Here is a 16,048-nt window from a genome sequence, read left to right on the forward strand (position 1 = left end):
CTGGTCAGGTAAGCACCTACCAGGAGGGGACTCTGACGTCACCTGCTGGCACTGGCCACTCAGAGGCCTCCATTGTGCCCTCACGACTCTGGATTCAAGATGGCAGAGGTCTGGGACACACTTGAGGAGCTCGGGACACAACCCCTGGTGTGGTGATGGACAGGGGAGTGGTCACTCACCTTTCCTTTGTCCAGTTTTTCACCAGAGCAGGGACTGGGGGTTCCCTGAACCGGTGTAGACTGGCTTATGGAAGGAGGGCACCATCTGTGCCCTTTAAAGCATGTCCAGAGGCTGGGGGAGGCTACTCCTCACCAGCCCTTGACACCTATTTCCAAAGGGAGAGGGTGTAACACCCTCTCTCAGAGGAAATTCTTTGTTCTGCCTTCCTGGGATTAGGATGCCCAGACCCCAGGAGGGCAGAAGCAGACTGTGGTTTGGCAGAATCGATAGATGCAAAGAAAACCCCAGAGAGCTGGTTTGGCAGCACCCGGGGTCCATAGTGGAGCCCCGGGGATGAATGGGATTGGCACTCCAATACCAGATTTGGCATGGGGGGATAATTCCATGATCTTAGACATGTTACATCGCCATATTCGGAGTTACCATTGTGAAGCTACATATAAGTAATGACCTATATGTAGTGCACACGTGTAATGGTGTCCCCGCACTCACAAAGTGCGGGGAAATTGCCCTGAACTAAGTGGGGGCACCTTGGCTAGTGTCAGGGTGCCCTCACACTTAGTAACTTTGCACCTAACTTTCACTAAGTGAGGGTTAGACATATAGGTGACTTATAAGTTACTTAAGTGCAGTGTAAAATGGCTGTGAAATAACGTGGACGTTATTTCTCTCAGGCTGCAGTGGCAGTCCTGTGTAAAATTTGTCTGAGCTCCTTATGGGTGACAAAAGAAATGCTGCAGTCCGTAGGGATCTCCTGGAGCCCAATACCCTGGGTACCTAGGTACCACATACTAGGGAATTATAAGGGTGTTGCAGTGTGCCGATTAGAATTGGTAAAAATGGTCACTAGCCTATAGTGACAATGGTAAAGGCAGAGAGAGCATAAGCACTGAGGTTCTGATTAGCAGAGCCTCAGTGACACAGTTAGTCACTACATAGGTACATTCATTCAGGCCACAAACTATAAGCACTGGGGTCCTGGCTAGCAGGAACCCAGGGAGACAGGCAAAAACAAACTGACACACAAGTAAAAATGGGGGTAACATGCCAGGCAAGATGGTACTTTCCTACAAGGAGGATCAAAACAGTTTTCATTTGCTAATCCTCCTGGCTACCTGTTATGAATTTAAATGAACTTAGATAGATGTTCAGCATGTTTGTTTTCTGTTTAGATCTGCATGTGCAAGATTCAGGCAGACCCAACAAAGGAAGGAAAAAGTTAAAACCGGGAGAACAAACATTTTTTTTAAGTCTGTTCAACTTATTACTGATTTAATGATATGCATTTATTAAGGTGTGCACTGCCACCCCCAAAATTTTGCCTTCCTCCTCTTACTTTTTGCTACATTTTTGCTTGCTGGCCTTAGGACTCTATGCACGTTACCACTACTACCCAGTGCTAAAGTGCTTGTGCTCACTAACTAAAACTGAGGCCCTCATTATGAACACGGCTGTGTTCATGCTGGCGGTCTTTCTGTAGACCGCCAGCCCCCCTGGGACCCTGCTGGACGTATAATATACATTCTGTCTGGCCAGGACATTGCCGGCAGCTCTACATGGAGCCGCCGTCAATTCCTCTGTGCAGTGGGTGCAGTTGCACCCATCGTGCAGATCACTGCCTGTAAATCGGGCAGTAAATTGCGCAATGGGGCACCGCACAAGGGCCCCTGCACTGCCCATGCCAAATGCATGGGCAGTGCAGTGGCCCCCAGGGGAGCCCTAAAGCACCCCTTCAGCCAGCCTTTCCCTGGCAGGGAAACCTGCCAGGGAAAGGCTGGAGGAAATGGGATCCTTATCAGAGGGGCAGCAGTGCTGTCCTGTCAGATAATGATGCCGTCCACCGTCAGGCTGCCTGTCTGAGGCAGCCTGGCGGTGGATGATGGCCGCCTATTGCAGCCCTCCCTGTCTTCATTATGTGGCGGTCTAGGCCGCCATGCCGGATGGTGGTATTTACCGCCACCGCCGGCATGGCGGCCCAGACCGCCAACATCATAATGAGGGCCTTAGTTTGATTGGCCTACACCTGTTTGGCATATTAAATTTACATGTATGGCCCTTGTAGAGTGGTATAACATATACCTTGGGCCTTCAAACTAAATGCTACCAGTGGACCTGCAGCACTTACTGTGCCACCCACTTAGGTAGCACTTTAAGACATGTCCCAGGCCTGCCATTGCAGCCTGAAGGCAGTGTCCCACTGCCATGTCGACTTGGCATTTAAAACCATTTGCCAAGCCTTAAACTCCACTTTTATTGCAAATAAGTCATCCCTAAGGTATGCCCTAGGTAACCCTTAGGGCAGGGTGCTTGCAACTGTTTACGCAGTCTGCAATGGCAGTCCTGCAGAAGCCTTTGCATGGGCTCCCTATAGGGTGACAAAAGAAATGTTGCAGCCCATAGGGATCCCCTGGAACCCCAATGCCCTGGGTACCTAGGTACTATATACTAGGGACTTGTAAGGGGACACCAGTATGCCAATTTTTGTGAAATACTGGGTTTCCATTATGTAACAACAAACTTTAGAGGAGAGAGAGCATAATCACTGGGGTAATTGCTAGCAGGATCCCACAGTCAAGCACACTGATATCAGGAAGAAAATGGGGGTAACCATGGCAAAAAGAGGGTACTTTCCTATGGACAGTCACCCAATAGTGGGATTAGCAGAGCCTGAATGGGTCATTAACTGACTTAATGGGGTGGGGGGGGGCAGGTCCATGGACAGCTTTACTTGCAACTGAATAGGCTGGGGTGTGCCATGACCCAAGAGTGCCCCTGTTTCGTCAGTGCACAAAGCTAGGAGCCAGGGCAGGGGAGGTAGAACTTCCTTGAACTTCAGAGAACCTTTCTGGAAACTTCACCTAACTTATAGGAACAGGCACCAGAATATAAGAAGAGTGCCCTCAGACCTGCTTCTCAGTTCACTACTCGACCTCCAGAAGGGCTCTCAGAGGATTGCCTGATATTGTCACCTGCTGCACAATCTGCCAGATTGCTGCTGTACCTAGAAGTATTGTTTTTTTGCCTTGAGCCTGCTTGGAACTTTCAGAGTTCAGACCTGCTGTAGAGCCCTGCATAACCACCTCTACCCAGGACCTCAGAAGTCACTCCAAGGGCGAGATTAGCTGATCTTCTGGTCTGAGCCACAGGTACATACAGACACCCCCATCTTAAACCTTCACCTGGATCCAGCCTGAGTGAGTCTTGCACCCCCACCAGGCCTCCACCCACTCATGGACCCTTAGGCCCTGATTTATACTTTTTGGTGCAAAACTACAACGCAGTTTTGCCCCAAAAAGTTTAGCACTGACTTGCACCATTTCTGTGCACTAGCCAGGCACCAGATTTATGGAATGGTGCAACCCGGTGCAAAGGATAGGCTAGCGTAAAAAAAAAAGACGTTAGTCGGGTGGTGCTGGCTGTATGGAGGAAGGGGGTTTTTCACCAAAAAATGACATTAGGCAGGTTAGAGTAAAAAAAAAAGACTCTCACCTGCCTAGAGTCATTTTCTGATGCAAAACCATCCGTACCACATGACTCCTGTGTTAGAAAAGACAGGAGTCATGCCCACCACCCCAGTGGCCAGCAAAGGGGACCAGGGTCCCCTGGGCATGGCCATTGCACCCAGTGCCATGTAGGGGGGCCCATTTCAGGGCCCCTATTGGCACTTTGAAAAATAAAATAAAATACTTACCTGTACTTACCTATACTTAACGGGGATGGGTTCCCCCATCCTCCGCTGTCCCTCTGGTGTGGGTGGGGGTGTCCCTGGGGCCTGTGGAGGGCACCTGTGGGCTTATTCTATGGTGTTCCACCATGGAAATAGGCCCATAGGTCCCCTCATGCCTGCCCTGACCCAGGCGTTAACAAATGGTGCAAATTAAACTTTGCACCATTTTTGACCCCTCCTCCCCCCATATGTGATTTTAGCACTTGGGGATTAATATGGTGCTAAGGCCATAGAGTCATTTTTTGCATGGGAACGGCTACTTTGCATCTCATTGACCCAAAGTAGGTTTCCACCTCCAAAAAATGAGTATAACTCAATACATTTGGCGCTAGAAGGGTCTAGAACGAAAGGTATAAATATGGAGTTACTTTTGAACTAAATTTGTGAAAAAAACTAAACGCAAATTCAGCTCAAAACAAGTATAAATATTCCCCTTATTTGTTGTACTAAAGGTGCCCAGGTGGCTATTTTCCAAAAGTGAGGACTTGTTATTTTGAACCTTAAACTTTCAAAATCCAGAACTCTGTTTCTATTAGTTGGATTTTCATGGTTTTGGTGTCACATCATTTACTAACTTTATTTTTTTATTTTTCTAAATTGCGTTGGGATTTTTACTCTGTTGTTTGTTCACTGTGTTGCTGTTTGTGTACTTAACACATTCCCTCTTAGTTTAACCTGACTGCTTTTTGTGCCCAGCTACCCAGGGTTAGGCTCAAGTCAAATTAGTCTCTTTTTGTGGTTCACCCTGCAAGGGATTGTGGCTGTTGCTTGACCAGGTCTCACACCCCAGTCACCCAACAACCCAATATCTCACAGGGAGGGGCATGGCTTGATTCAAGGAGGAGAGAGAATGTTCATTTGATATTTTACTACAATTTATCAGGAATTTTCATATTTAGTATTTGCCAAATTAAGACCAGTCATGGATCTCAGGATTCATGCACATATGACAATGAATGTGGAGAGATAAAGTTCAAGAAAAAGTCAAAAATTGTGATTGCTAAAATTGTTGGCACCATCTGACAGATTTCTGTGATAGACTAGTTATCAGAATTGGAAAAACCTTGCTCTCTGGATGTGTAGCTGGTGATGGCCAAATGACACATGATCAGAGGCTGTGTATAGTAGCGACAGCCCACTGGTTAGCATGGCCTTTGCCTGACGTCTGTGAACAGAGTGGGTTGGCCGCCTATGAATAGGGTTACTTTTAGTGAAGTAGGAGATCAGTTAAACAAAAGAACTGAAATCTGTCTGTGTACATTGATGATATGTATACTGATGTTGCTTTGAGAGATTAATGCAGTTTGGGCCTGATTACAACTTTGGAGGAGGTGTTAATCCGTCCCAAAAGTGACATTAAAGTGACGGATATACCACCAGCCGTATTATGAGTCCATTATATCCTATGGAACTCGTAATACGGCTGGTGGTATATCCGTCACATTTGGGACGGATTAACACCTCCTCCAAAGTTGTAATCAGGCCCTTTGTCTTTTCACCTGATAGGAACAACACCTAGCATTACTCAGAGTTTGTCACTTTCCCTTGCTGGCTGTTAGTGGCGCTTTCACTGGTTGCCTAGAGGGCACTGAGTCTGTTGATTGTGTTTGTTGTAGTTGAATATTTTGAGAAGGCTAATGCTGACCTGTTTTTAACTTACGATTGAGTGTGATACTGATTGGGAAATTTGTAGTGTTTAATTGTATTGATAAAACATGTCACTTTCATTATTACTTAAGTTGGTGTTGGAATTTTTTTTATATTGTGAGTGTGTGGTGTTTATGGTTTTGTGTCTTAACAAAATGTATATCAAAAGAGCAAAATCAGTCCAAGCGTTTCTATCAACCAAGAGTCTGAACAACCTGTTGTCAGCTCTATATTGTATTATCTTCACTGTCACTATGGTATCATACACTTAACCAGTGACCTATAGTTAAATAAGATGCCTTTGGTCGCTGCTCTGTGAAGAAGCAGGATCCACTGACCTGCCAATGCGGAAGTTGCTCTGCGCAGACACCATATATGGCCCGAAGGTCTCACTCATACCGTAGAGTTGCATAAGTTGCAGGTTCAGGCCCATGAAGTACTCCAGTGTCTCCTTCATGATGGGGGCTGCACCAGAATGGCAGTGAGTGCATCGATCAAGGCCCAGGCCAGTTTGTATATTCTTGAGGACCAGCTTATCTGCTAACCAGTGCCGGCCATTGCTGTAATGCAGAGAGATGATTGGTCAGATTATTACAAATCCATAAAGTAAGTTCAGAAGAATGAAGAAAAAAGTGACAGAAAAAGAAAATGTGGAATCCACTATCTTATCATCTAAAACATCAAAGCTGTCTCATGACATATGTGCATGTGTAGTGATGCATGCACAGATAGCATAGAGCGGGGAACACATTTTGGGCTTTTTTGCTGATGTTTTCACTATTGACACCAAGACCCTCAGGCACTAAAAGATATTTTATGTGTGAAGCTATGGGCTTTACAAATGCTTGCTTAAAATTCACAGCAAGAAATACTGTAAACCCACAACAGAATCCACCCCATGACATGGCAGATTTTCTTTATTTGAAAATGGCTTTTCTAAAGCCACTTGAGAACAGGTTCACACTAGGGGGCACATGTACTATTTTTTCAAGCAATGTGGCAAGCGCTGCATGAAAGAACGAGAGAGTAGAAATGCTTTAAAAGGAATAGAGAATTGCTACTCTCTACTTGCGCTGAAACACTGTATGCTGCCAAGGGACAACGCAGCCACCTTCGCTGAACAGTGCAACACTGCTTGCATTACAGGCAGGATTATTTTTGTGCTGTAAACAACAATCCTTAAAGGCATATTCTTTTGAAGTGTATGCTGAATACAATAAACAAGGAATGAGGCAGAAACAAGGAGAAATACATATATTTCCTCCCTCCTGCTAAGTGCACCATTGTGACCCAAACCTAGGTTTACAGGTATTTTCATATCTGTATTTGTGTCACAATACATGGGTGGGTGGATAGAAATAACTATGCTCAACCCATGAATCACCTCTTTGATGCAAAGTAATGCAAAGTGTTGTTTTACTTTGTATTTTGTATTTAAAGAACCTCCCAAACCCCGCAAAGTGGCTGCATGACTTAGCAAAGCTGACACCCTAATGTCTACTTCTATGTGCTATATTAAGAGAGCATGGAAGGCAGACCAACAAGCATTCTGGAGTTTCTTAGGGAAAATAAAAGGATGTCTTTATCACCAGAGGCATGAAGTGTGCTCCCCAAGAAGGACACACTCGCTGCGGTAGCAGTCAGTCAGCCTTCCTCTGAGACTCATTGTTATTAGCTTCAGATAAGATGTAGCATCTGTGAAGTTCAAAGTGTGCAAACAGTAGGTATGAGACCGTCTCTGGCAGAATCGTTGACGTACTCTGGGCGATGGAATTCTCCTGACAAGTGGTAAAGTGATTTTCCTCTTATATTAAAGCTTATCAGAAATTGGAATTCCTGACATAATTTAAAAAATGTCCTATATAGATTATGTGCCTCAAGGTATGCTATATAGACTTTTACTTTTGAACATATAAGGTAAAATGACTATTTTGGTTATATGTCTGTATGTGTTCCTAATCAACCTTGACATTGCGGAAAGTACACATTTGGTCCAGACAAATATCACATCAATGGTAGTATTTGTGTCACTGATCGAAGGGCTTTACACTTTCACAGATCTTCAAAAGGTAAGGTCAGGCGACATCTGCATTTAACAGCAGACGTGATGATAATCCTGCATAACCTGTGAAAGGTGGTGACTTCTATTGTTTGAGAGAGGGAAGTTGGTGGCTTTGGTGGCTTCCATTAGTTAAGATAAAGTCAAGGCCTCACGGACTTTATGCTAAAACCATGATCTTTTAACCTTGATCTTCCATTGACAAACATAAACTTGTGATTAGCCTAGTACTTTGTTGCCATATCTGGGTATAACGTATTACATTAATACAAACTGAATAGACTAAACAAGCTAGAGAATAAAGGACTGATCACAGTTATTTTTTTGTGGCTTTAGCAGCTACGAAAAAAACAGATACAAGCCCTGCGAATAGCAAACTGCACCTACTTGAAATGTCAAGCACAACACCTCTTATGGCTTTCATTCTCTTTTGTGCTAATTAACTGTGCTAATTAACTGTGCTGGCACCTCCTTGGATATCACATAGAACAAGCTACTGTCTCGCCAATGGAATATATATATATATATATATATATATATATATATATATATATATATATATATATATATATTCATGTGACTATATTGTGTCTATTTTTGGGAACAGAGGGCCTCATTTTGACTTTGGCGGTCTTTTGGGAAGACCACCGCAATGGCGGCTGCCGAAAGACCGCCATGTTGGCAGTAACTCGGTCGCCGTATCAAGAGTCACACTGTGAAGACCTGCAAAATTTAGCCAAAAATCTGAAACCAACAGGACACTGGAGGGTGGAAAAAAGGCAGTCCCACCACCAGCACCGCCCGCTCGACAATAATCCACCCACCAGATTATGAACCACAAATCACCACAGTGGTTCTTCCAAGGTGAAAAACCATTGGCACATGGTCAGAACTCACATCAGCCAGAACACCACACCACATTGGATAGTTTGAATACCCTACACCTGACACATATCCACACACCCAACACACCTACTCACTGAATTATATAACGCTCCCCTATACAACCCACAATCCTTTGCAACAAAAACACCATTCGGATACCCAGAGAGTAGGCAACTTTATAGATATAGCATGTTTGCACAATAGGCACGCATACACATCACACTCAGCACATACCCCACATCAGCACAACTAACACAATACACACATCACTAGCACACACAATTTGCAACAACCTTCTGGTCTGGTCTGCTTCACATTGAGAGAGAATGCAGTGAAAGGAATGCTTAGAATGCAGCACTCTTAGTCAGAGTAATGAATATTAAGACACTTCCCAAGTTTCATTAAAGGAAAGAATAATGTGAGCTTTTATTTCAAATGCAGCAACACACATGCAAGTCTGCAATATTAATGATCACAGGACTAAAGAAAATGTAATAATTCAACAAGGGATATTATATATATATATATATATATATATATATATATATATATATATATATATATATATATATATATATATATATATATATACATATACGTGTACATACTATGTATTCATGCATGAACAATGCAAAGCTAAAAATAAGAGTTCAAAATGCATCACCATGGAGCTTGACACCCACCAACTTCATTCCTTTTCCTGCCAACTTCAGGTGGTGCAACCCATGCCAACCTAAACAGAATGGAGAATAAACCGCAATGGGATTTATTTTCTGAGCAAGGTGTCTCTTCTGAGATGAGTTCCTTCTTCCTCTAGTCATCAAGTCCCCCTACCTTATAACCTTTAAACAAATGTAAGAGTAAGGTTCTACAAATCCCCCTCCCTTGGAGTAAGTTGTGAAATTCATACGTTGGCTATGTCAGGGTAGTATTGAGAAAACACGCATCAGACTGGCCAAATCTCACAGTGTTTTCCAAGACCGAGCTCTCCCCTGCTCTATCATATCATTCTCAGCCTGGTACCTGCTTCTCTTCAGCACCCCCCCATGTTTTGCTCCTTTCCCTGGTGTGAAGAACGAAAAAGTTTAACAAGCTGTGCATGGAAAAATACCTGTGCCACCAATGTGATGGTGTTTGAAACTAAGTTAGCACAAAAAGGAGTCAGTGGTCAAGATGGAGCTGGTGGTTGAATACAGACAGCATTACACCGTCTCACCCTCACAACTCAGTGCCCCCACCTCTCCAATTAACAAACACTGCACCCTTGCACACACAACATCCCCACACACCATCTACACAACCACTACTGTGTCCCCTGAAAAGCACCCACATTTCACTGACAACGAGTTGAGGGTCATTGTGGATTAAATTGTCAGGGTATAACCACAACAGTTTGGAGCACAGGTCAAACAAACATCGATTGCCATGAAAATGGAGTTGTGTCAAAGGATAGTTGACAGGGTCAAATCAGTAGGCAGCCATCCACGCACAAGGGAAGACATCAGGAAGAGGTGGAATTACCTATGGGCGAAGGTGCATTCCATGGCATAACATTACCAGATAGCTGTGCAGAAGACTGGCAGTGGGCCCACACTTCCCCCCACAGGTCACATCATGGGAGGAGAAGGTCATGGACATACTGGATCCTGAGGGCCTGACCGGAATACCTGGTAGACTGGAGTCTGGTAAGTACTCACAACAGTCATTCACACATTTGCTTTGTCCTGCATGCTTCCTTACCACCCAAATACTCCCTAATTAACTAAATGTCTCACTACACCTCCCACCTAATCACCTAATGCCCCTCTCCTGCATACCATCACTTCACTCAGTCCATCTGCCCTCACAGCCCTTAGCAAACGCACGTTAACTACTGACTAGTCATATCACTACAACTCCTAGAATGCACTAACTCATCATTGTGAAAACCTGGAATGTGCACAACACATCACATGTAATGCATGTACAACTAAAGTACTAGCTACACCATCTAGATTGCTCTAGTGAGGACCAGTACACAGTAATGACAGCAATGCATTGGCACACTCACAATAGCAAATAAAGCAAAACACAACTACAGCTGAGTGACCATTCCTAATGGCGACAGATCAAATATTCCAAACCTGAAATAGACTGACATGGGTTGGGAAGTAAGATGGCTGAGTTGATGCACATGCACAACATCTAGATACAGGACGATTACCCTTGCATACTCACATACTGTGTTCCCTCTAGGACACCATTGTGCAACGTGCAGCTTCAATGTTTAACATCTAGCAAGCCTGGCTATTCACTAGATAACAGAGGTGACCAGTCATGTCAATAATCAGACAAAACCACAACCAATCTGCAGTACAATCTGTACCAAACATGTATGACAGCTCCCAACATGGAGTATGGAAATCAAGTCACAGAGTTGTATGTAAAACAAAGGTATGCTGTGCAGCATCTGTCAATGTCATTGCAGGGAATCATGTAAAGCACCTGTCTGCATCTCACAAAGAGGCTACCAACTACACATTTTAACCTGAATTCTGTGTCTCACTCCCTTGCCACCATGGAGAGGATATCTGAGACAGCCAGTCCCCTCAGGATTAAGCCTCAGTGAGGACAATATGCCTGGATGTCTGGGCAATGATGAACAACCTGACCCATCTGGGATACCTGGTCAGTCAACGACTCCGTGCCTCACCTTGCCCACATCAACCCCCCTCCGATCCTGGGCGTAGGGTGTGTGGGAGGGATGCTATGGGCCAGAAGATGGGGCCTCAAAGGGACTACACTGACCAGGAAACCATCTCCCAAGTTCTGGGAGCAAACCAAAGTTCCCAGGACAGGATGGGCCAAATAATCATCATGTTGGGGGGAAATCAAAGGCTGCAGAGGGAATACCACCAGGAAGTCATGCAGCAGTGGCAGGCACAAAATGACCACACAGCTTTCAATTGCAGGGGTGCTGAGGGACATCAACACCACTGTGATTGGTTTCTCAACACACCATCAGTCCCCTTCCTCTAGCAATGTAACATCTGCTTCATCTATATTTCCAGCAGCTAGTGGAATGGAGGCCCTGCCAGGGGAACCACATGCCTCAGACACCCCTCTCTCTGTAGCTGAAGAAACCTCCTGCAAACATGGACGTCCACCCAGACATCCAGCTGGAGCAGATACCAAGACCTAACCTACTGCCAGGAAGTGAACCTCTCTTGATTTGTCACCCTTATGTTTCACTGAGACACCCTGTCAACTGTTCTGAGATATAACTCCATTTTCCCATGGTACAAGGACACTGGACCTGTATAGCCATCTCGTATAGCAACTACTCAGATGAATCCATCTACCATGACCTCACTAATTACCTTATTTTCATTTTGACTTTTAGTATTCAGATATGCAGGAAGGAATAATGGCAGCCATCTACTTCAGGTTGTCCACATTCAGCACATCAAAAGGTCCACTTCACATACCTGTATGTCAGTAGAAGTACTGATTGATGAGATCTGCCCTAGAGTCACCTGCTCCTTCTTCCTTTGGCTCTTCATCACTTGCCATATCAGCATTTCCCGCCACTGGTCCAGCTGCTCCCCCTCATCTGCTATCAATGGGTGAGTAGAGAAGTGCTCCTCCAGAACCGTCCAGGGACCTGAGTCTTGCCTTTAGTAGCTCAAATGTTCACTCAATTAGATGCCTTGTCCTCACGTGGGCCTCATTGTAATGGAGTTCACCTGGCATGGTTGGATACCTCACTGGTGTCAACAGTCGAGGACGGTTTGGATAGCCTCAGTCACCTGTGAACAACTCATAATTAGTTCCTGCGACTGGCTATATTGTGATGACAGGAGACATAACACACAAACACACACTACAATGCCAACTTACCAAGCAGCCAGGCCCTCTCTGTTTGTAGTTGTGCCATCAGATGTGGGACATTGCTGTTATGCATGATGCAGGACTCATGCACACATTCTGGAAACTTGGTTGTTACTTGTGAGATGTACTGGTCTGCCGGACACACCACCTGTATGTTGATTGAGTGGTAGTTCTTCCTGTACCTATACACCTGTTTATTGGGACTGGCAGTAGGCCCAGGGCTCTATGGGTGCCGTGAATGGCTCCTACCACATGAGGAATGTGTCCCATTTTATAAACGTCTGCTTTCACCTAGGCCAAATCCGCTCGCTGAGGAAACTGATGTAGCTGTGCAGGTGTTTCAACAATGCATACAGTACATCCTTCAACACGAAACTGAACATGGGCTGAGACATCCCTGCTGTTAAGGCAACAGTATTCGGAAAGGACCCTGTAGCAAGGAAGTGTAGCACTGACAGGACTTGAATGATGGGAGGTATGCCATAGGGATTGCGAATGGCAGGCATCAGATCTGGCTCCAACTGTGTACCATCCATAATGGTATGATGATACAGAGGATGTGTCTGGATGATGTTCCTTTCCTGTATGGTTTCCAGGTCTACTAGTGGACGGCTCACTGGTGGTTATCTCATTCTCCCTATGGCAGGATTACTATGTGGAGAGAAGAGAGAGAGTCATGCAGTATGCACACATCATTAACATATTGTATAATACCTTACACCTAATATATGTAGAGGGTGCATAGCGCTTCTGACATACAGTACAGGCCAAAAATTTGCACCTAGTTCACCCTCATTGCTGCACACTGACTAACATGTAAATAGAACTGTACATATGAAATTAATGTAACTGTACATGTGTGTAAGACTTAGCTGTCCTGCACTATTCACACATATGTTTTGGATTTTACCAATATCTACCCGTGGCCTATGAACCTCATAGTACCTTCACATAGTTCTCACCATATATACTCCCTCAACATGTATATTTGTTCAATTTGGCACAATATGTTACACAACCATGATGGCACCACATACGGAAGCACAGCATTTTGGGGAGTAAGTGATTGACGCAGATAAGTAAGCACATTCATCAATGACATGCTCAAAATGGCAGGCACCTGACCTACCGTAGTGGACAGATGGAAGTGACCTAAATCTGCCGGTGGAAGTCGTCATAGCAGTAGGCGGTCGCAATGATTAACATTGCTGCCTTTAGAAGACTTGGGCCAATGGCCATGAGGGGTGGTGGTGACGGTCCAGTATATGGCGGCTGTGACCATCATTTTCTGCAGTATTGCTCACTTGACTACTGTCACTGTTGCCAGCAAGACCTCCACAACATTAGCTGCTGTCTACTGCCTCTGGGAGCCACCTTGCCACATCATGCAGGTTATAGGGTCCCTGCCTTCACCCCAGAAGAGCCTGAGAGGCTAGTGGATGAGGTTCTTACCCCTATGGACAGCTATATGGGGCATCGGAGGAGCAGGTGGGTCCAATGCCCTAGCCATGTGTGATAGCTGTTCTGTGTGACGTTGCATCTGGCATGTGAACTTGTGAGGGTGTAGATGCATGCAGGTTTCAGAATGTGAGGGCATTTGAGCGGAGAGGATGGGTATGTGTGCCTATGTGCTGTGACTGATGTGCACTGGCTAAACCCATTGATATGGTGCATGTGTACATGACTTTCGCCTTTTGTCTGTGTCATCCATGCATGTCAACACCCATCAGAAGAAAGGGATTTTGCGTGCCATCACCAAGCAAGTGTGGACCCTGGGGGAGCACCCATTGCAGAAAGTGGTGGGAGAAAGCTGGTGATGTTCTCACAACGAGGGAAGGGTGCCCGGGCAGCACAGCAGCCACAAGGAGGTAAATACTGACTGTATCCTTGTACTTGGTTGTGGAAGTATGGTGCTTGCTGTCACACTTTAGCAGCTGTGACAATGGAGTAGGTGCTACATGTATGTAGACTGGTGAGAATACATAGTACTCACATTGCCTGACTAATAGATGGAAATTGGGCATTAGTGTTCACCATGTGTACGTTTAGATCATCTGTGTCAAGGTATAACTATGACTGCATGTGGAGATGCACAATTGACATTGTCATATGTGTGACTCCACCCATCTATATATATTTATAAGTAAGCTGCTGTATCTCCTACCCACCAAGTATTTCCAGGTCCATACATAGGAATCTGTGAATATGTAGCTCTAAGGTATCAGACCACTCTCATCTGTGTAGATCATCTGTATTTGCTACTGAGTGCTCGACTTATTTAGTACAGGGGCTAGCTACTTTTTGTCCTGGTACAGGTATTGAATGTGAGACTGGCATCTCAATCAGTCAACAGTTATGGCCAGTATAAGACTGTACATATGGGTTTGTGGAGGTGTCCCCATTGTCCCTTCATATTCATACTATGGGGAAAGTGAAGGTTGTAACGGAAAGGCATCCATCTATGGCTGTGTGTTTGTTAGTATTTGGCCGTACTATGCATTTCCATGCTATTGAATGGAAGGTGATTCACTATTATCCCAATGCCCTTCTTTTAGAGGAGGCAAGTGTTTAGGCTGTGCTACCATCTGACGCTGTGCAATGTCCATGCTATTAGTGCCAATAGCCTACCAATACTAGTGCAACATATGGTATTAGCCGCGTACATCATGTCACAATGGTTACTTGGGGACAGATGTTGTTGAGTGGGACAATCTTTGCTACCTTTAGCCTAGCTGATGTGGGCAGTTTGGACAAGAAATGGTTTTGGCTCACTTCTAACTTCGAGATGTTATGGTTTGGCTGAACTACTGTGTGTCATAGAGGTGTTGCTGCATATGTTGTAAGTGTAATGGCAGTAGTGTAGGACCATGTGTATGTCATGTGTACATCTTTTCAGTGGGAGATGTGAGTTGCCTGCACTTAGGTACAGGTAATCACATGTCATGAATGGTGTGAGTATGTTAGTTTACTCATGTTGTCATGTCGTGGTACTGTATCTGCATGTCAGGTGGAATGTTATGTGCCCGATTAGGATTTAGTAGGCTGCCTTTAGTTTAGTTGTTCCTACAATGCTCTCTGTGATTGTCAATGGATGTCTCATGTGTTTTATGTAGGCCATAGTAGCTGTACATGCATGTATGGTGTGATGTGGTGTATCTCTGTATAGTGACTGCAAATATTCCTCTGTGATTTGGCATATGTCTGGTATATGTAGTGACATGGCTGTTCTCCAGACATGGATTCTGGACATCTGATAGCACCTGTATGGGACTGCCACATGTTGTGTCTTCATCAGATTGGCATACATGTACAAAGGGTTCAGCTTGGCATGTAAGTGAAATGACAGGTGCTTGGTCGCCTGTGAATAGAGTAATCTTTACTTGCATGAGACATGACTTATGGACATGGACTTGTCAGGTGTTGAATCAGAAAATGCATGATATGGTGTGATCAGTCAACTGCTTCAACTGAGTTAAGACCAGGAATAGGGCGGAATGTCAGCTTTAGCCAGGGCATGATGAGCATGTTGACATTGATTTACAGGTGATTAGATGGAATGCTCCAGTTGTGCTATCATACATGGATTATGATGTCGGTGAAAGAGATGACATAAAGGGTTGGATAGAAGTAACATGATGTGACAGGATGTAGGATATGTGGCTTTCTATATGGGATTGCCT

General features: G+C 44.8%; 1 protein-coding gene across 1 annotated transcript in view; it reads right to left on the reverse strand.

The window, feature by feature from the left end:
• The window catches only part of LOC138257110 (long-chain-fatty-acid--CoA ligase ACSBG2-like), a 293,313-nt gene that overhangs the window by 98,563 nt on the left and 178,702 nt on the right, over positions 1 to 16,048 (reverse strand). Inside the window, exon 9 of the mRNA XM_069205886.1 lies at positions 5,893 to 6,114. Coding sequence (XP_069061987.1) covers positions 5,893 to 6,114 — 222 coding nt within the window. The remainder of the gene's footprint in view (positions 1 to 5,892; positions 6,115 to 16,048) is intronic.

The sequence above is a fragment of the Pleurodeles waltl genome, chromosome 1_2, assembly GCF_031143425.1.
Source record: "Pleurodeles waltl isolate 20211129_DDA chromosome 1_2, aPleWal1.hap1.20221129, whole genome shotgun sequence".
In the NCBI taxonomy this organism is placed as follows: domain Eukaryota; kingdom Metazoa; phylum Chordata; class Amphibia; order Caudata; family Salamandridae; genus Pleurodeles; species Pleurodeles waltl.